This window comes from Zootoca vivipara, chromosome 13, assembly GCF_963506605.1.
Source record: "Zootoca vivipara chromosome 13, rZooViv1.1, whole genome shotgun sequence".
Lineage (NCBI taxonomy): Eukaryota > Metazoa > Chordata > Lepidosauria > Squamata > Lacertidae > Zootoca > Zootoca vivipara.
In genome coordinates this window covers 613889-633314 of record NC_083288.1, presented here as the reverse complement: position 1 = coordinate 633314, position 19426 = coordinate 613889, and the positions used below count along the sequence as shown (strand labels likewise).

General features: G+C 51.0%; 1 protein-coding gene across 2 annotated transcripts in view; it reads left to right on the top strand.

Moving 5' to 3' along the window:
- Positions 1 to 15286, top strand: part of FAM222A (family with sequence similarity 222 member A) — a 77951-nt gene extending 62665 nt beyond the window's left edge. For both annotated transcript variants that reach the window (XM_035135391.2, XM_060282069.1), the window contains one exon: positions 12089 to 15286. In XM_035135391.2, the coding sequence (XP_034991282.2) occupies positions 12089 to 13362 (1274 nt within the window). In that variant the 3' untranslated portion in view covers positions 13363 to 15286. The remainder of the gene's footprint in view (positions 1 to 12088) is intronic.
- The last annotated feature ends 4140 nt before the right edge of the window (positions 15287 to 19426 follow it).

Genomic DNA, 19426 nt, shown 5'->3' with positions numbered 1-19426 from the left:
CCCCTCCTCTCCCGACAGTAAGAATGCTTCTGTTGAGCCCCCTGCGGGATGCCTCTCCTCCAGCCCTGTGCCAGTTAATCTGATATATACAATGGGCTGAAATTGGTGCGTCTCCTGGGAGCCGTCCTCATTAGCCCTGACTCCTGTGATGTCACGGCATGTTCACTGCTGTTGGCAAAGCTTTCCTGGCCGCCCCTCGTGGAAGCAGAGCTTGCAGAATGTTACTCAAAGGCAAGGGCTCTGGGGGGAGGTGGAGAGATGGAAGGTTTTGGAGGTGGGAGCCTCTTGATTCCAAGTAATGTGCCTCTTGGCTGCTGTTCTGTGTAGTGTTAACCTTTTATTACGTAGCCCAAATAGACTCCTCTTTCTGTTTTGGGCCAAGTGCTTTCTCTGATAGATGCTTTCCTTGCAATAATTTTGTTTCCCCTCAGTTCCGCTCAATGCCATTAGTTCCCACAGCAGCAGCTGCTTTTCCCCTGGATGGGGCTCCTTTTCTCCTTCACGCGGGTGAAGCCCACCAGTCGGTCATAACGATAAATAGCTGGCCGTATTTGTCCATGTCACTGAGGACAGATGTAGTCAACTCAGCGACACTTTCTGAATCACTTCCAAAGCAATCACTGAAACGTTTTTTGGTTGGGAGAATAGTTTTAGACATTGCTGGAAATGTTTCTGGAAAGTAGTGAGTCCTTGTTAGCTCAGCCCTTGTTCTTGCTGCAAACCTCCTAGGCTGGGTCTTTTCCAGGGAGCTCCCAAGCATCCCTCTGTGGCACCTGAGCATTCATCCCAGGGGAGGAGGATGCTGTAGGCTTCAGGACTTCCACGCCAATCTGTTCTGTGGCAGTGCATATGCTGGTCAACCTGTCCAAGAAACATCACAAGTTGTTTGCTCAATCCATGGCCGACTTCCCTTGTGATGGTTGGGCCACAGTCCTTAACACAGGAGTATTGAGGGCGCAGCAATGCTTTTGAATGCCGGTTGCCAGAACCCATAGTGCAGGAGACTGCTCTTGTGCCCAGGTCTTGCTTGCTGGTTTCCCACAGAAGAAAACATTGTGGCCATTGTGAAAACAGGGTGCTGTGCAAAATGGGCCCCCTTGGGCCTCATCCACCAGACACTTCTCATGTTCTCTGTGTTGCTGCTGTGTTGCTGCTTGTGCTGTACAATGTGAGAGGGTTCCAGGTTTTGTGGGGCGGGGCATTGCTTTTCATATTTTGCCCCTCCATTCCAAAGTATGTAGAGTTGCTTGGCTGGATCCAAAGAGGGATCTCGCGTACAGACCAGCATTTGGCCTCCACGGAGAGCCAGCCAGATGAGGGGGCCGTGACAGCCACAGGCCTCTCCCATTGCTGGGTCTCCATTTCCTAGAGTTACCAGAATGGTGTGAGATGCAGTCATACACTTGTGTGAATGTAGAGTTGACCTTGGTGCGCTTTGGGTGTGTGCAATGGGGCTTGGCCTTCTCCCACATTTAACCTTGACTTTGCCACCCTTCATACAGCCCGGGGTGTCGAATGATGGTTGCACTCGGTGACATCAAATAAACTCACAGTCCATGCCGTGTGTAGTTCAGAATAGATGTACCAAATTAGTCGTGGGCGTGCCATGGGCTGGCTTGGCATCCATCAGCTCTCCCCACCCCCAGAACTTCCTTCACCCCCTAATCAAGTCCTAAGATTTATTTCCCATTGCAATATTCCCAGATCTGGGCCTAAATCTGCCTCCGAGCCAGCCTGTTGGACAATTTGCAGGGAGCAAAATCCTTGCCTTGCTGCAGGCATAATCTCATAAGCCTCTGCTGCCCTCCTAATGGCTTCTCCTGCCTGCCTGCAACCCTTCTCCCTCCAGTATAGACGCTCAGAGTAATATAAAAAGCCATCGGATTATTACTGCAGGCGATAGGTTTTCCATTTACAGTAATAAAATACTGAAGAAACAAAACAATTTAAAATTCTAATAAAATTCAAAGCAAATCTTCAGCAGCTGAGATGATTCAATTATTTAGCTGTTATTGAATGCAAAGATGGAGGAAAGGGAACAGGTTGTGGGGTTGGGAGACAGGAGGGAGGACTGCTGGTTTGGGGTTTCTTGTCCTGGGCAGTGTCCTCTGTGCCAATTAAAAAGCAAGATCAGGCCAGGGAGCCAGCAGCCAGCCAGCCATGAGAGGTGAGCATCATGGGAGGCGGGGGAGAGGACACAAAGGTGTGTCATTGGCTTTTCTGCAAGGAAAGGTCAGAGCATTTTGAGGCTTTAACCCTGGCATCCCCAAACTGTGGCCCTCCAGATGTTTTGGCCTACAACTCCCAAGATCCCTAGCTAACAGGACCAGTGGTCAGGGAAGATATGAATTGTAGTCCAAAACATCTGAAGGGCCAAAGTTTGGGGATGCCTGCTTTAACCTCTTCTGGAGAAACAAAAGAACAGCTTTCCCCAACAATGGCGCTCTCCTGCTCTTTGGCACTACATCTCCCGTCGGTTGTGCTGTCTGCGGCTAATGAGAGTTGTAGTCCACAAGAGCTGCAGGCCTCTACACCCAATTTCCTTTATACATTCATTCATTCATTCATTCATTCATTGGATTTCTACCCTTTGGCGTGCATGGTTCTCTTCCTTCTATTTAATCCCCACAACAATCCTGTGAGGTAGGTTAGGCTGAGAGAGATAGTGACTGGCCAAGTTCACCCAGTGAGCTTCAAAGCTGAGTGGGGATTTGAACCCAGGCCCTAGTCTGACTATCACACCACCACTGGCTCTCAGACCAATGCCTGTGGGTAGTGAGAGAGGTTTTGCCCACCTGCAGAATGTTAGAATTCAGAGCCGCCCAGCGATTGGCCGTGGGCTCTGGACAGACAACAGGAAGGACTCCTTTGTGGGGCTCACGTAACATTGCAGGGGGTTGGTCTAGACCATACATCAGCAACCTCCAGCCCGTGGGCCGGATACAGCCCACAAAGGCCGTTTATCCAGCCCACGAGCCGCCCGCTCGGCAAGTCCCCCGCGTGCTGTGCTAAACCGGCGCAGTGCAGCTCGGGGACTCGTCGAGTGGTGCCGAAAATAGTGCCTGCACCTTCGCAGCCGCAGAAGCGATTTCCAGCGCTGCGGACATGCGCAGAACCCATTTCCGGCATCCCGGACATGGGCAGCACGGCGCCGGAAATAGCTTCTGCGCACGTCCAGCCCATGGGAATCCTCCGGCCCACAACCGGAAAACGTTGCCGACGATTCCAACTCTACAAAACATGGGACCCGTGCGGTGCAGCAGTTAAGGGTGCTGGACCTGGGTCAGGGAGACCAGGGTTCAACCCCCCACTCAGCCATGAAACTCCCTGAGCCACCTTGGGCCGGTCACTGCCTCTCTGATTAACCTACCTCACAGGATTGTTTTGAGGATAAAATAAGGAAGGAAAAGAACTATGTATGCCACCTTGAGCTCCTTGGAAGAAAGGACGGAATATAAATGTCTTGCTGAATAAATCTGCAGCCACATATTGTGGTGGCTGTTAGCGTTGGGTGTGTTCACAGTGAAGTTGTATGTGGCTTGGGGGCCATTTCACAGTGCTCCCCCACAGCTCCTCACATCAGCAGGGCTGACTCTGCTTCAGGCCTGTTTGTCGCCATCATAAACACATGATGCCCAAATGCACCTTCGCCTCTCCCCAAACACCCAAGAGATCTCTTGATCCCTCGTACGTCCAGGCTGGGAGGAGTGTGACGTTGAGTGGCTCAAGGGAGAGAAGAGGCCAAGCCCCGAAAGAAGGGCTGCAAGAAAGGGGGGGCGCCTCCCATTATGCACACACTCAGGTAGGAGCGCACTGCCGAAACCCTCAGCCCCACAGAAGGTTTTCACAAAGATCTTCGCAACTTGGCTGGTGACCCTGTCCAGCACCAGAGTTTTATTAAATAAAAGAACAGGATTTGTGTGCATGTCAAAGTCGTTTGAACTCAGGTTAAGAGCCCCGCACTGGAAACGCAGCGGGTGCCCAGTAAACGGGTGAGGGAGCACAGCCTTGGGGGGCTTCAGAAGAGAAGTTCAGTGACTGTTGAACAAATGGCACCAGCAAAATGACTTCTCTGCCTAAATTTGGCTGCTGAAACAAAGAAGGCAAACCAGGTGCAGGTTTTGGTATGAAAGGGCTCTGAGCTCAGTTCAGTCCCAGTCTTGCAAACCTGTTGCTCTGTTCAAAATTGTTCTCCGAGGCAGCCTTTTCTTCCCTTCTCACTGGTCTGTGATCAGTAGATTTTGGGATCTGGCAAGACAGAAGTGGGCTCAGCCCTGCCCTGCCCAATCCAGATTTCTTCCCCCAGGGCCATAAGATTGTAGAGTCACCTAGCCATCTCCTGCCATGGCATTTCTGAAGCCCCTCTGCCTGGACGCACCTTGCCCTAGCCGAGCTGTGCGAAGGCAGCCGTGGCTTTAGTCACCCAACGCTCAGCTGGAGCAGATGGCAGCAGCCTCCACCGGAGGAGCACCTGGGGCCTGGGCCAGAGAAGGGTTTTGCTGCCGCAGCCGCTGACAGCTCCGCTTGCAAGGGGAGAAGGGGTGAGGGAAAGGGCAGGCCGTTGGTGCTGGCAACCGCGGCTGCATGTCAAGGCGAGGCTGCCTATGCATGACGGGTGACGGGGTGATTGGGGAGAGTAATTACGGCCCGTTAGAAAGCAGTAATTACTGCAGGGAGGGAGAAGCACTTGCCAGTGGAGTGCAGGAGTGCGCCAGGAACCCTCTCGGAAATTGGTAGCTCTATAATTTTCCCAGTGGGGGTTCGCTGCGTCACCCTGAGATGTGACAACACATGGAATTTGCAGCTTGTCACAGCGAGCCCAACTGGTGTTCAGGCAGTGACACAGCCTCTCTCCCTTGATCTGGGAGGGATCTTCCAGGGGCTGCTTGGTGCCTTTCCTGTACTTTACTCGCAGTGGCAATATAGTCCGGCCCCCCGCAAGGTCTGAGGGACAGTGGACCGGACCCCTGCTGAAAAAGTTTGCTGACCCCTGGTTTAAGGAATCATGAGCAGGTGGAGAGCCCCTTGTGCATGTGTGGGGAGAGCAGGCCAGGTAGCCATTGATTTCTGATGGTCAGAGGGGCAGACCTTCAGTGCCCTTCTCAGTACTGTATCTCCCCCCCCCCCGAAGGCTAGGGGAAAGCAAGGTAAATTATGCAAATCAGTAAAGAACTATGGAATAAATTACGCAAAATAAGAGGAATTAAAGACATAATTATTCAGGGTCACAGAGTTCAGCTCTTCTTGGCCCAGGATTTGGATAGCCTGGGAGTAGAATGTTAATAGCTTTTAGCCTGGGCAACTCACGGCCCCAGCTTGAAATCCCATTGAAGTCAACAGGGATTTGAAAAGAGGGAATAAGTGCACAGAAGAGTTTGCATCGTTCACAGACTCCTAAGAGGGAGGAGAGAGAGGGGGACCATCTAGTCTGCTCTGAAACACACACAGAATAATCTTCACAATCTGGGCCACAAACAGGGAGCCAGTCAGTGCCCCCCAGTGAATGATGCCTGCAGACCAAATGAAGCCAAGCCGCTTGTTTGGGGAGGCCAGGCACCTCCGTGGTTCAGGACATCGCCCGTACAGAGCAACTGGTGTGGCTCTGGAGCTGTTGCTCACTGGCATTGTGACATGGAACAGGAGTGCAGTTTGTGCAATTCCTGCCCCTGCAATGGGCAGGTCACAATGGCTGCAGCTTATCTCTCCTCCTCCATGCTGGGGAGGTCTGCCTGCCCTCCTCTGGCTGTGGGTCTCAGAAGCACTGGAACAGCACAGCTGGATCCTATAGGGCACCACAGAGCTTTGACCTTGCGGGCGCTTGCCCTGCTGCTCCCACCTCCTGCTTCCGCCAGACGGGAACCTTTCCCGCCAGCCCTCTCACTGGGAGCCATTTTCATTAGGGATTCTGCGAGTGCCACCAGTTAATTAGTGTCATGTTAATTGAGTATTTGCCATGCTTCATCCTCCAAGGACGGCCACGCTAGCATGGAGGGGAATGCAGATGTGTCATCCGGAGGGTGGTTGGGGTGGCAGCTGACCTTGTTCTCCGCTAGCCCTGGGTCTCGGCAGCAGCCAGACCACAGGGCAGACCCCCATCCAAGCACTGCCCTTGGGTAGTCCACAGTGTGGCAGGGCATTCCTGCAGGGTGAGCTCTTGGGAGAGATCATACAGAGAGCTTGGCTCCTCTGGAAGATGTTTAGGGCTACTGGGGCTCTAGGCAATGTCTCTTTCGTGTTGTTTCCTCTGCCCAACAGAGCAGGGATACTGAGGTATAACAACTTCTTCACACAACACATCATTAGACTATGGAACTCCCTCCCACAGGAAGTGGGGATGGCCACCAACTTGGCTGGCTTTGAAAGAGGATTGGGCAACAATCATGGAGGGGGGGGGGGCTCTGGAAGACTATTAGCCATGGTGATCATGGTTTGCTTCCAGGGTCCGAGGCAGTTGCTGAAAGCCACGGGAGGGAAGAGTGTTGCTCTTGTGCTCTCATCCTGCTTGCAGGATTCCCATGGAGGCATCTGGTCAGCCACTGAGAGAACAGGATGGGCCGCTGGCCTCATCCAGCAGGTGCTCTTCTGATGTTCTTGTGCTGGATCAGGCCTGTGGCCCACCAACTCCAGCATTCTGTCCTCACAGGTGCCTGAGGGAAGCCTGCAAACAGGACCCGAGCACAAGAGCCCTCTCCCCTCCTGCAGTTTCTGGCAACTGATCTTCACAGGCATTGCTGCCTCTGACGATGGAGGCAGGACATAGCCATTGTGGCTAGTAGCCAAGAATCCAAACAAGCACCGGGTACGTGTCGGGGAAGTGCAGAATGCAATTGCCTGAGAATCTCCCCTTGCCTTATCTGAAGAGAACACAGTTCTTGTCCTTTTAGGGGTTTGCTTGGATGCCTGTGGGCAATACCTGCTGAACTCTGACAAGGCAGGCTGAGTCAAGGGGTGAGACTTCACTGCCCTGCATTCCTCCTCCCATGGGATGGCGGCAGCGGAGGCAGCGGCAACCTGCTACTGCTAATTGTTGCTTGCAATTATCTTTGCACCCTTAATGTGCATTGTGACGAGAAGAGCTCAAGGAGGTTTCTGTATTTGGATTTTGACATTGGAAAAGCAGTCGAGAGGTGGGAGGAGACGAGGTCAGAAGGAGGGTTCGAGTTCAGCTCAGTGGTGCATGCTGAAGATTATTTGCAAAGAAGGCATGCAAGATGGCAACCTTCTTCAACCAGGTGCCCCCCAGATGTCAGCCCTAGCCAGCCTGACCATGCTCCCACCATGAGGACTTTGGCATGTGCCCATAGGAGCTAACTCCTAGGGGCTGAGGTCCCTTTGCCCCCCAAAACAAATATTTGAGGGGGCCAGCCCCCCAGTTAATAGGCATTGCCATTCAAATGGTGTGTGTGCTATGTCATATGAGTGATTATGTGGGTTAGGGCTTACCTGAACACCCCCCCCCAATATTTTATTCAAGTTGGCACCCCTGTGTGTGCCCAAAGACTTCAAGGAAAAGGTGGCTTTGGAGGATGAGAGGGAGGTGGAATTGGCCAGCCATCATCTCTGTGATCAGATCAGCCTCTCTTTCCTGCTCCCTGGGCCTCCCTACCACAGTCCATAAGCACATGGGCTGGTGTGGTACAGTCCTGGGAAAGGCCAGGGTTCAAATCCGCCCTCAGCGCCCACTGGGCCTCCCTCAGCCTGAGCTACCTCCGAGGGTTGTTGTGCAGAGAAAATGGGGAGGAGAACCATGTGCATAGAGCACCCTGAGCTTCTTGGAAGCAATTAAGAAACAAATATTGCTTTTTTGGGGGGGGGACAAAGTGACCTGCCTCTGTGGGGCTCCTCTGGGAGGGCCTCCTTTCCCCATCGGCCTGCGTTGTGACTGCAGCCACAGAGCCTGTCCAGCTTAGACAGGCAGACTGGCTATTTTCCTCCCTAAGTGATAGGCTTAGCTGGGCCTTTGGGGTAGACTATTGATGAGATATTGGCAGCCAAGGATCAAGTGGCAGCTGGATGTCCTGGGCTATATTTGTCTTGCTGGCATGTGATGCGGCCGTAATCCTCGCAGAGAGCGGTCAGGGTGAAGACACCAAGACAGGTCTTGCCTTGGCCTCCAAAGGCTCTGAGGATAACCGGCTCCGTTCCCAAAGGCAGGGGCTGCTGGGCCAGGCCAAATCCAGGGTGTCAGCTCCAGGCTTTGGAGGGGCCCTTGAGCAAAATACTCAGCCTCCTCTCTGCAGCAGATGCCTGGTCATGCCAACCCTTGGCGCCAGCCCTGCAAGGTGGGCCCCTCAGCAGCTGTCCAGGTGCTGCAAGCGGCTCTCCCACAAAATCATATAATCATAGATAGACCTGTGGAGTTGGAAGGGAGCATAAGGCACTGATAATGAGGAAGGCTGTCTCTGAATACGGGCAACGTTCACTTATCATGGTTAATGACAGACCCCTCCTCCCAAGAATGAGGTCTGCCTCCCCTCTTTTGAGAGGGGCCACTGGGTGCCTCTGCTCACAAGCAAGTTGTATGGTCATCAAACCTTCCTTGTTATTGCCTCCCTGAACCTGGTGCTCTTATTTATTTATCTATTTCGGAAGATTAATGCACCACTTGATAGTCAAAAAAACTTAAAGCCATTTCCAAAGAGAATAAAACAAGAAAATTAGCAGTAAAAACAAAACATTTGAAAGATGGAATCAGCAATAAACTAAAAATAGATTAAAACATACATCAACATTCTACATGTCTGGGTGGGTTTACCTAAACAAGGATGTTATTTAGCAGGCTCCGAAAAGAGGACAGCGAAGGCAGGGCGTTCCAAAGTGTGTGGCTGCTGCCACACTAGAAGATTGATTTCTAACAAATTCGGAATACGTGTTATGTGGCACCTCAGATCAAAGTGTATCAAAGGGGGCATATTTGGGGTAAGGCAATCTTGCAGGTAAACTTCTCCCCAGGGGACACTGGCAACCAGTCCAGCTCTCGTGAGTGCAGCTGTTGTACACAGACAGGACCTTAGCCTGTCATTCCATGCAAAGAGCTGCCAAGAGACAAAGGAAGTTGCTGGTTCTGAGTCAGACCCTCAGTTGTTCAGTTGTGTTCTATTGGAAGTTTTTTCTTCTAATAAATGGCAACAAACAATAACAAAGAAGCAGAGGACAAGGACTGTGTGGAACACATTATAGAAGTTGGGGGGAAATGAACAGAAGGTTCAGGACACTTAATAATAAAATAGATCCCGCAAAGGGACATTGGGTTGCCCTGCATGATGACATTTGCCAGGAGAAAGACAGTGGAAATGTGTCCCTGTTAATTCTTCTCAACCTCTTGGCAGCTTTTGATACCATCAACCATGGCATCCTTCTGGAGCGACTCTCTGAACTAGGGATGGGTGGCACCACTTTGGATGGTTGTTCCCAGTTGTGTGCTAAAAGGCAAGAGGGTGGTAGAGGGCACTGGAGGTGTAAATGGCTGTCAGGCTTGGAAAAGTTGCCGTCCCTGGATCAAGTTCATCAGTTTTCTTGATTTACTTTCCATTGGATTTTCGGCAAATCCTTAGCGGGTTGTGCAGACCACTGTTCTGAACAGGGGCTTTTTGTAGGGTAGGGGATGCTGGGGAGGGGTTTATGGAATCAGAAGCACGGGGGGGGGGGACGACTCCTGGTTCAAATGCAGCCCTGGATCTAGCATTGTTAGCTCTCCAGGTGAAAATGGGTGAGCATATGGACACACACACACCTCACCTATTTGGGCTTCCTGGTTTTCCTGGCTGTGGCGGCAGGACAGAGCTCGGGCGGATCTGCCATCCTCAGAACAACAGCAGGACATGGCATCACCCTGCATGCAAAATGTGTGTTTATCCAAGTGAGCTCCACTGGAGCAGCTGCCCCCCCTCCCCCAGTCCATTAATCGCAGGCTTCCATTAAAACCCACCGCAGCAGGTCGTTTAAAAAGCAAGGCGGATGGGTCCACTGGCCATTTCCCCATTACGTTAATGTTATGGGCTTTTTACAGGTGTCTTAAATAGACATTGTTATTAACGAGTCTATTAAGTCAATTAAAACCCAGTCCTTTGAGCTGGATTTAATGTAGCCACTGGGAGAGATGGCGGGCGGGAGGGGGTAGAGGTATTTTTGGTTTCCTGCCATGGTATAAGGAGCAGCCGGCCATTTCCACTCTCAGAGAGGGTCAAGGGTTTTCAAGCAGAGCAAGGGTTTTCAAAAATAGTTTCTTTCTGCTCCTGTGCCGCCGAAGAAGACAGAAAACGTACTGGGGGGGGGGCAGAGCCTGTTGCCCTGTGGAATTCTAAAAAGTATTCTGACGAATACGGCACTATCTTCAGAATTTCTGTTCCTTTAAAGGAGTGCAATGGAAGTTCTGTCAGGATTAGGCCGAGGGTTGACTGTCCATACCAGATCCATTTAATAGACTTTCAGGACAAATTCCTCTTTCTTTCTTTCTTTCTTTCTTTCTTTCTTTCTTTCTTTCTTTCTTTCTTTCTTTCTTTCTTTCTTTCTTTCTTTCTGTGTCATGTCTCACATCCGTCTTTGGAGATACGCCTCTCCATTCTTGGGAACCAATTTTTCATTTTCATTATTATTATTATTACTACTGTTATTTATTGCACATATATTGCACCTTTTTATCCAAGGAGCTCTCCCCTCCTCAATTAATCCCCACAACGGCCCCGTGAGGTTGGTTAGGTGAAGAGGCCAAGCAAGGATTTGAACACATGGATAGCGGAATACAAACCTGCTTTTAAAAACCTCAGGCTGAGATTGTCCAGCTGCAGAAGATTGTCTTGTCTTGTGCCTATGGGAGGGAGCAGGGTGCCTACGCAGAGCAGCAACACAAGCCAAGAGGCCGGTGTGTCCCTCAGGTCTGCCTCCCTCCCTTGGCGAGCGGAAAACTGTCTAAGCCCCTGGAAAGACTTTGCATGTTGTTTTTAAATGACTTGGTAGCAGCTCTCCCCTTTTTTCCGCCCTCTCTCAGAGGCAGCCTTTTCAAACACCTAATTTATTCCATCTATTAGATAGATTTTGTAGATTTAATCATTTTCACAGTTGGTGGCTCATTGGATACTCAAGATAAACTCCAAATGAAAGTATAATGGGAACGACAAATGAGTTTTTGCACCAGAAATAGCAGAAACGTGCTCAAGAAGGGAGTTGGAGAAGAGCAAAATACATATACTGTAATTTCTCCTTCCGCCCCCCCCCCTTCTTGGCGCTGCCTTTTGCTGACTACAGTAGGTTACCACAGTTAATTTCGCCAGTTTTGTTCATCTGTAAAATTGCATAAAAGTGACATTTTTGTGCTCATTATAAGAAGTGCTGATTTATAGCTGGTAAATGGAATCCCCCCCCCCTTTTGTGTGTGTGTGGAGCTCTCATAGTAGCGTAAAGCACCCATGAAATTGCTTGTATAATGTAGTTTAAATCCAATCTCCGAGAGAGATTCCCTCCCTCCACCCTCCTTGGCTAAGGAGATGTTTCCTCTCTCCACACCAAGTTTATTTAGGCTGCTTGGAGAATGAAGGAAAGCGGGGGGGGGGGAGTTGTGTGTTTCTTTTGGTTGCTGTGATCCAATTAAGAAGAGTGGGCCTTTTCACAGTCTGGTGTATTCCAGATATTCATAGAAATGTGGAGTTGGAAGGGACCCTGGAGGTTCATCTCTTCCAACCCCCTGGACCATTAGCCAGGCTGGAGTGGTCTTCCGAAGGACGGATCTTCCATATATGTAATACAAAAAGGGCAAAGCACCTTAAAAGTATCTGGAGGTGTCGGTCCTTCCTGAAATCACAAATTAGGCACAATCTTCTCCATTATTCCAGAGTGAGGGGCACCAAGCATCCAGCGTAAGATTTTGGGCTGTTTCCAGCTGAGTTGCAATAACTATTTGAGCTGATTCTTTTGACAATATGTTGACATTGGTATCATCTGAAAATATTTGGCAACCTTAATTATGGGAAAGCAATAGTTGGTTATGGAGAGAATAAAGCAATTTTGAAGGTTTTTTTTAAAAAGCAATTTATTTGTGAAATAAATAGGCGAATGCCCACTTAACACTGCCGCCTGCCTTTTTGTGTCCTAGGTGAAGTCATGGCTCCCCTGAATTCCCCGCGATACCCCAGCCCCGCTGAACTGGACGCCTACGCGCAGAAAGTGGCCAACAGCCCCCTCACCATCAAGATCTTCCCCGCCAACATCAGGGTCCCACAGCACAAGCACCTTAACCGGACAGTGAACGGGTACGACACAACGGGGCAGCGCTACAGCCCCTACCCTGTCCACGCCAGCGGCTACCAGGGACTGCTGGCCATCGTGAAGGCTTCCTCCTCCTCCTCCAGCAAAGGCGTGGTGAAGAGCGCGGAGGGCAAGCGGACTAAGATGTCCCCTGCCCATGTGGCTGTTGCCCCCTACCCTGTGACGAGCACTTTAGCCCCAGGCCCCTCCTGCCCAGCGCAGTTGGGCTACCACAGCAGCCAGAAGCAGATGGAGGCCCCCGCGGCCCCCAACGTCACGGTAGCCACCTCAACGATCCCGCACGCTGGCAGGAGCCTGGCGCTGCCCCAGTCCAACCTGCCCTCAATCCAGAACATCATCTTCCAGATCAATCAGCAATGCCAGGCGCAGGCCGGCCAACCGCTGTGCCAAGGGGTAGTGGTAGCCAACCCCAGCCCTGCCAAGCACAGCGCCAGCGGATTTGCCACCATGGCGACAGTGGGCGCAGCTGTGGCGTACGCGGGTGCCATGCTGCCCGACTGCCGCAAGGGGGCCGAGCTGGTGGCGGGCTCCCTCCCGGGTGGTGGGCACCTTGGAGCCAAGGCCACCCTCTACCCCGACAGCATGGACTACCTGCTCTGGCAACAGCAGAAGCCGCAGCAGCAGCAGCTGCGCATGTACAGTGCAGGCAGCGGGGGCGGGGGCGCCGTCAGCAAGTCTCCGGAGGTGTGCGCTGGGATCTTGCGTGCCTACCCCATGACGGGCACAGCTGACAAGGTGAGCTCATCCCCATTGAACTGCGTGGGCATGCACGGGAACTTCTCTGTAGGGCAGTACTTTGCTCCCCCCTGGAACAGCATCCTGGTCACCCCCAACAGCGACTGCTACAACCCCCCGGAGCTGGCCAACGGGCACCGCGAGCTGGGCGTCCAGCCCTCGGATGGGCTGCCCAGCTTGCCCAGCAAGACGCTCTGCAATACCTCTGTCCTCAGCAGCAGCCTGCAGTCGCTGGAGTATCTCATCAACGACATCCACCCTCCGTGCATCAAGGAGCAGATGTTGGGCAAGGGGTACGAGACGGTCTCCGTGCCGCGGCTCCTGGACCACCAGCACGCCCACATCCGCCTGCCCGTCTACAGATAAGAGCCCCCGGCACTCTGCTCTGAACCTGGAGGGCAAACCACTTCTACCACGGACACACCCCCGGTGCCCCCTGCTTTGCCCTCCCCGGCACTGCCAGGGCCCAGACGGCCGCGGCAAGCAGGGGCCCCGAGGAACGCAGGCAGAGGCAGGCAGCACCACCCAGAGACTCGCTGGGATCATAGAACCGGCTGCCCTGGGATGGAGGAAATTGCTTGTCTATATAGCTCAGAAGTTTTTGTTTCTATTTCTTAAGAATGTGAACAGGGAGATGCTGTCCAATTTTGCTGCTAATCCAGGGAGAGAAGGCTTCGTTCTGTGTGTGTGTGTGTGTGTGTGTGTGTGAGAGAGAGAGAGAGAGAGAGAGAGAGAGAGAGAGAGAGAGAGAGAGAGAGTATGCGTCTGTGACCAGATGGATTTGCCTGTGGAGGGGTCCCTTTCCCCTCTCCCAGAAAGAAGTTTCTGTCCCGTGCTGAGTTCAAGTGGGGAGCTTTACGTGCATCACGGCGAGGGGGTGGGCAGGAGTGCATCGACCCCCTTCCCCAGCCTGCTCCTAGGAATCCAGGTGGCTTAGTTGTGTAGCTTTGCCTACTTTCTAGTTGAAGTCTGTAACTTGCACTGTTTCGATTTAAAGCTAATAATTGGGGAAAGGTGTGAAGCCTATTTAAGGAAGAAAGAAGAAAACACTTGAAAAAAACTTGAAGCGACTTTTTTGTTTTGTTTTAGTTGAATCTACTGTACATTTCTGCGTTTGGCTGCTACACAACGGAGTCCCTCTGCCCTATGTCAGCATAGCCCTAGGTGATTTTTAAAAATTAAAACCTTACATTTTATTGTTATTGTTATTAATATTAATATTATTTTGAACGGTAATATTGCATTGCCTCTTTTTGTCTGGGAAGCCAGCCTATTCAGCCAGGAAGTTGTGCTAGAAAGAATGAGAGGCCATATTGGAAGGATTGGTTTTCCTCCCAGCCCCCCAGCCCCCCCCCGTAGGCCCTTCATTTTGACTGTTTCTGTCTCTTTCAAGCCCACCTCTGTTGCACCTCCTTGTGGACGCACAATTTGAAAGGGCAGAGTGCAGAAAAGAAGCTAATTTACCTCTGAAATGTCACGAGCAGAAGACTTGCTCCATTTTTGTTTCTCCCCAAAAGTTAATGGAATTGGACCCACAAGGGCCCATGTGACATCATGCAATATGCCCCCCTGCAGCTTGGGTTGCCGCTCGTGATTTTTGCATTAGGCTGGACCCGGGTCTAAATCAGGTCAGAAGCATGGCTGGGCGGTGGGATAAGTGGGGTTCGTGAAATGATTTCAGAAGAATTGGAGGCGAGCATAGATTTCCCCTCAGCCCAGCCAGTGCCGTGTCCATTACACAAGTCCTCCTTGCCTCCACCTGCTCTGTTGTTGGCTGTGTGTCCTGTTAGAGAGGCAGGTTGCGGCTGAGAGGAGGACTAATCCCATTGAATGCATCCAGTGTATTGTGTTTAGTTTTTCTTTCCAGCATATTATAATTTGCATACTTTAGTTTCCTTTAAAAAAAAAGAAGAACTCTCCAAAAACATTCCTTCTGCTCTTGTCATTCAACCCATGTAATTTATGTTTTAATAAGTTTGATTCAAGGGACCTGCTTTGCGGGAATCACAGAGGAGTGTCCACCCTCCCCACTGCTTAAAAGAAGGAAAAAATAAGAGTGGCACAAAAGGGTTTGTGCTCTGAATATAGAGGTACTGTGTCCTTAACCACCTGTTCCAGCACTAAGTGCATTTACAAATCTCTGAGAATGTGTTTTTATATGAATAAGCGACCATTATATTCTACTGTGAGAAGTGCATTGTGCACTATATTGTTTTAAAAATGAGAGAAAACAAAAAGTTGGAAAAAAAACAGCAAACGATGTCTCTGGATGTTGTCTTTCTTTTTTCTCTACCCCCCCTACCCCCCACCCCCACCCACCACCAAAAAGAAAATTAAACCTGGGCTTTCACTGGCTGTCTGGTTCTGGAATTTGCTTGTATACCTTTTGCTCTCCCTTCCTGTTCTTCAGTGGGGGGGGGGAGAAGCAGGGCCAGTCACACATAGGGGGAGGACCCCCATAGCCCCTCCGTGGTGGGAGCGCCCTGGACCACGTGAAGTTCCTCCATCCACAAAGGAAGTTTCCCACCCATTTCAGCTGAAGAAACAGGCCTGCCCGGGTCTCCCTAGACCCACTTGGTGCTTGGGGAAGCATTGGGGAGCCCCCACACCCTCACCGAAACACGTGTGGGTCCCCAGAGGTTGAGGATTGGTCCTCTGTCAAACTTCAGGTGTGTCAGATTTCCCCCAGTGTATCATTTTATTTGGAAATGAGTCTTCATAAGGAAGTGTTGAACTTTTGTGGGGTTTTCCTATAACTTTATTCACATTCTGAAGATTCGCATGGCATAAGACGTCACCCCTCATTTGTTAGTTTTGCTGTTCCCCTCATGTTCCCTCTCTGGGCATGCAAAATATTACCACACAATTGGGAAGCCATATTTTCTTCAACATTTGCTAATCCTCTTCTCTCTCTTTGTGAGATTTTGCTTCTCTTAGCTGTGCCTTGCTAGATTCAGCGTTGACCCCATAATTAAAACACTGATTTCCCTCATGTTTTGCACCAGATAAGCTTGCATTGTACTCCTCAGAATAATGTGTAAATTAGAGGAAAGTGTCAACATTGGATGCTGAGCGACCCCTGCTAGTGCTCCCACCCCTGTTCATTGTTATATGAAAAAAACAGAAAATAGATGGTGAATTCTTCAATGATAGATGTCTCTCTACCACAGTTTTACCACACCAAGGAAAATTTTACAATGGCGGAATCATTACAAAACAGCTTTCTCCCCCCCCCTTGTGGTGTTATTTCCCTGTAGAAAATGATCCCCCAAACCCCTTTTTTCTGGTGACTTTGGGATATAGGGGGGGGGGCTTTTATTTATCTTCTGAAAGGATTAAGAGTCCAGGGCATTTCCTTGGCAACCGCAAAGGTCAGTAGATAATTTATATGATGCATAAGAAGTGGAGCTTTTTGCCAAACAGCAGGGCTCTCTATGCCGGCTCTTGAAGTGGGTTTTCAGATCCAGCTGGTGGTCTGGATATGCCCCCCCCCAAGACACACAGCCATGCCGTCCTCTTAAAAAACCCTTGTGCTCCTTTTCTTAAGACAAAGACCACAAGCTTCCTCCCCACACTTTCTCTCTGAGGTGAATTTATCTCCTGTCAGGAAAAGCTGTGATGGAGGAATGTTATTTTTTTGGTCTTTTTGGGGAGGGGGGGATTGGCCAGCCAGCAGGCTCCTTCCTTCATGCATCCCTGCAGGGCCTGTCCTCTGGGGTTCCCAGGCAGCTGAAGCAGCGCCTTCTCTTCTCCCTGCCATGACCCCATCCGCTGTGCGCGAGGGGGCAGATTACTGCCCCAAACAATGAGCTCCTTGCATTGGGGATAATAGTATTAAATGCCAAAGAGGTTTCGGTGCAGGGCTGCTATCACTCACGCCCTTGTCTTCCCCCTGATGCGGCAGATGGTGCGTCATTATGTGGGCCTCTGGCCTCGCAGGAAGAGGCTGGCAGGACTTTCCCATACTGCCTCTCGCTTTTTCACCCAGAGAGGAAGAAAACGGCACCTCTTCCAAATAAAGACCTCAGATGGAAATGTGGCAGCACCTAAAAAAAAGAGGGGGGCTTCATGGGCTTTTAAACTGAAAAAATGGGCCCCTGGCTGAAATGATGCACAAAAGCCCCAGAGGTAATTTTGTTGAATCAGGGCTTCTGTGGCTGACCCTTGAGGAGGAGGTCTGGTGCACTCTATTCATTTCTGTTTACTTGTTTTTATGCCATGGCCTTGAAGGGGAGAGACCAGGCAGGGATGAAAATATGTGCTTGTTCCCATGAGAGGTGGGTTGGTGTGATGTCTTCTCCTCTCCCCACATGAGCCTCCCAATTCCCAAGCGCTTCCCTTTCTTGGAAGAGGCGTGGCGCTGCTGGCAGTTTGACGGCTCACACGAAGGTTATTCTATATCTGGGCAACGGCTGCGCCTGTGGGATGCTCCTCAAAATTGCCTCCATTTGTCTCTTCTTGCACACACAACGACCTGTCTTCACATTTCATGCTCTGCATGGAGAGGGGAAGGCAGATGAGCCAGGAATCCTGAGAAAGGTAGCGTCTGGGTGTCCCTCTGCTGGCAGAAAACAGCTTCAGACTTCTTGGAAAGAGGGCCAGAACACGGCCCAGGAAAACAGTGCATGCATATGGGCGCCACTTGGCTGCAGTCGGAGTTGCCAGGGCAGCTTTTCACAGGCATCTAGTTAGATGCTGTAAGAGCATCATGTGTACTTACCATAGAATCATAGAGTTGGAAGAGACCACAAAGGCCATCCAGTCCAACCCCCTGCCAAGCAGGAAACACCATCAAAGCATTCTTGACATATGGCTGTCAAGCCTCTGCTTAAAGACCTCCAAAGAAGGAGACTCCACCACACTCCTTGGGAGCAAATTCCACTGCCGAACAGCTCTTACTGTCAGGGGTCTGGTCAGTGCCTGGGTGGGAACTGCTTCGGGTTCCATGACAGAAGGAAGGTGGGCTATAAATGTAAAAGATGATTGATGGATAAGAGAGAGAGGGGAAAGCAGCAGAGAGATGTCCATTTCAACAGTCACACAGGACGGCATGTCTCTCCTACCAGGATAATCTGCCCTGGCTATTGCCAACTTCCCCACTGGAGATGGCAGAGGTAATTGCAGGAGGAGCACAGGAAAGTGCCTTGCGCCAAGTCAGACCCTGGCTCTGTGGAACCTGGTTTTAGAAAGCCCTGCCTGGAGATGCTGCAGGGGGTGGAGGCAGGGACCTTTTGCATGCAGAGCAGATGTGTGGCCCTTCCCAACTATACAAAGGATGGGTGCTGAAAGTACCAGTTAGCAGTGGTTCAGGCCAAAGGTCTATCTAGTTCAGCCTTTCTCAACCTTTGCCAGATGCGGTTGGACTACAGCTCCCATCATTCTTAGCCAGCATGGCCATTGGCCAGGGATGATGGGAGCTGTAGTTGAAGAACATCAGGCAACCCAAGGTTGAGACAGGCTGATCTAGTCCCATATGATCTTTTTCACAGTGGCCAACCAGATTTTTCAACTCTATTTTGATAAATCTGTATATTTTATGTAGGTTTTGTTCGGGCAATAGTCTTATCATGATGCCCAATGACAGGCATTCAGAGGCTGATGCTAGAGGCATAGAGCCATCACGGCTCATTGACATTGGTAGCCTTGCCCTTTGCGAATCTGTCTTACCCTCTATGCACCGTGCACTGTGCAGTTTGGGCATGTAGAATACAGACCATGCATGCCAGAAGCCTGATGTGACACTTGCTCTTGGGTGCATGCTGAGTACAGTCCACATGCACACCATCCCAGCAGTGGCAGACCTTACCCCCCCCCCCCCGGCTCTTTGCCCAGTGGACTGAACTCTGCTAAATCCACCTCTGATCCCAGGGTTAAGGGAAGGTTTTCCATTGCCGTGATTAACCCTTGCCTCCACTATGGGAAATGCCCCTGGATCCCAGGGCTGCAATTTGGCCAGACTTCCTATCCTCTAGAAGAGGGTCCCCTCCAAGGACAATCTCTCAGCAGGGAAATCTGATTCTCTTCCTGCCCTTGTTCCTCCCGGATGCATCAAGCAGCCCAGTTCCTCCTCCCCCTTACTAAGTAACAACATTTCAAGGCCAGCTTGGGGGAAATGGCTAAGCCTTGTTGGAGGGCCTGCGGATCTCACTAGCAGGGGTGCAATGGGGAAGTCTCTCATTTCAGCAGCTGCTTTTCATGCGGCCCATAGGGGGGCCAAAGGCTTCCTCCCTCACACCGGGAGGACACAGGACCCCTTCCATTCCCCCTCTTGCAGCCTAAACATGGAAGAAAGGTCAGCCCTTTCCTTTAACTGCTGCACTTGGATGCCAGGCCAAGAGTTGTGGCAGGGAAAGGTTTGTTCCTGCTGTGGTGGCTGAGTTGAGAAGCAGCATGGACATCCAGCAAAGGACACCCAATGAAGCAAGCGCAC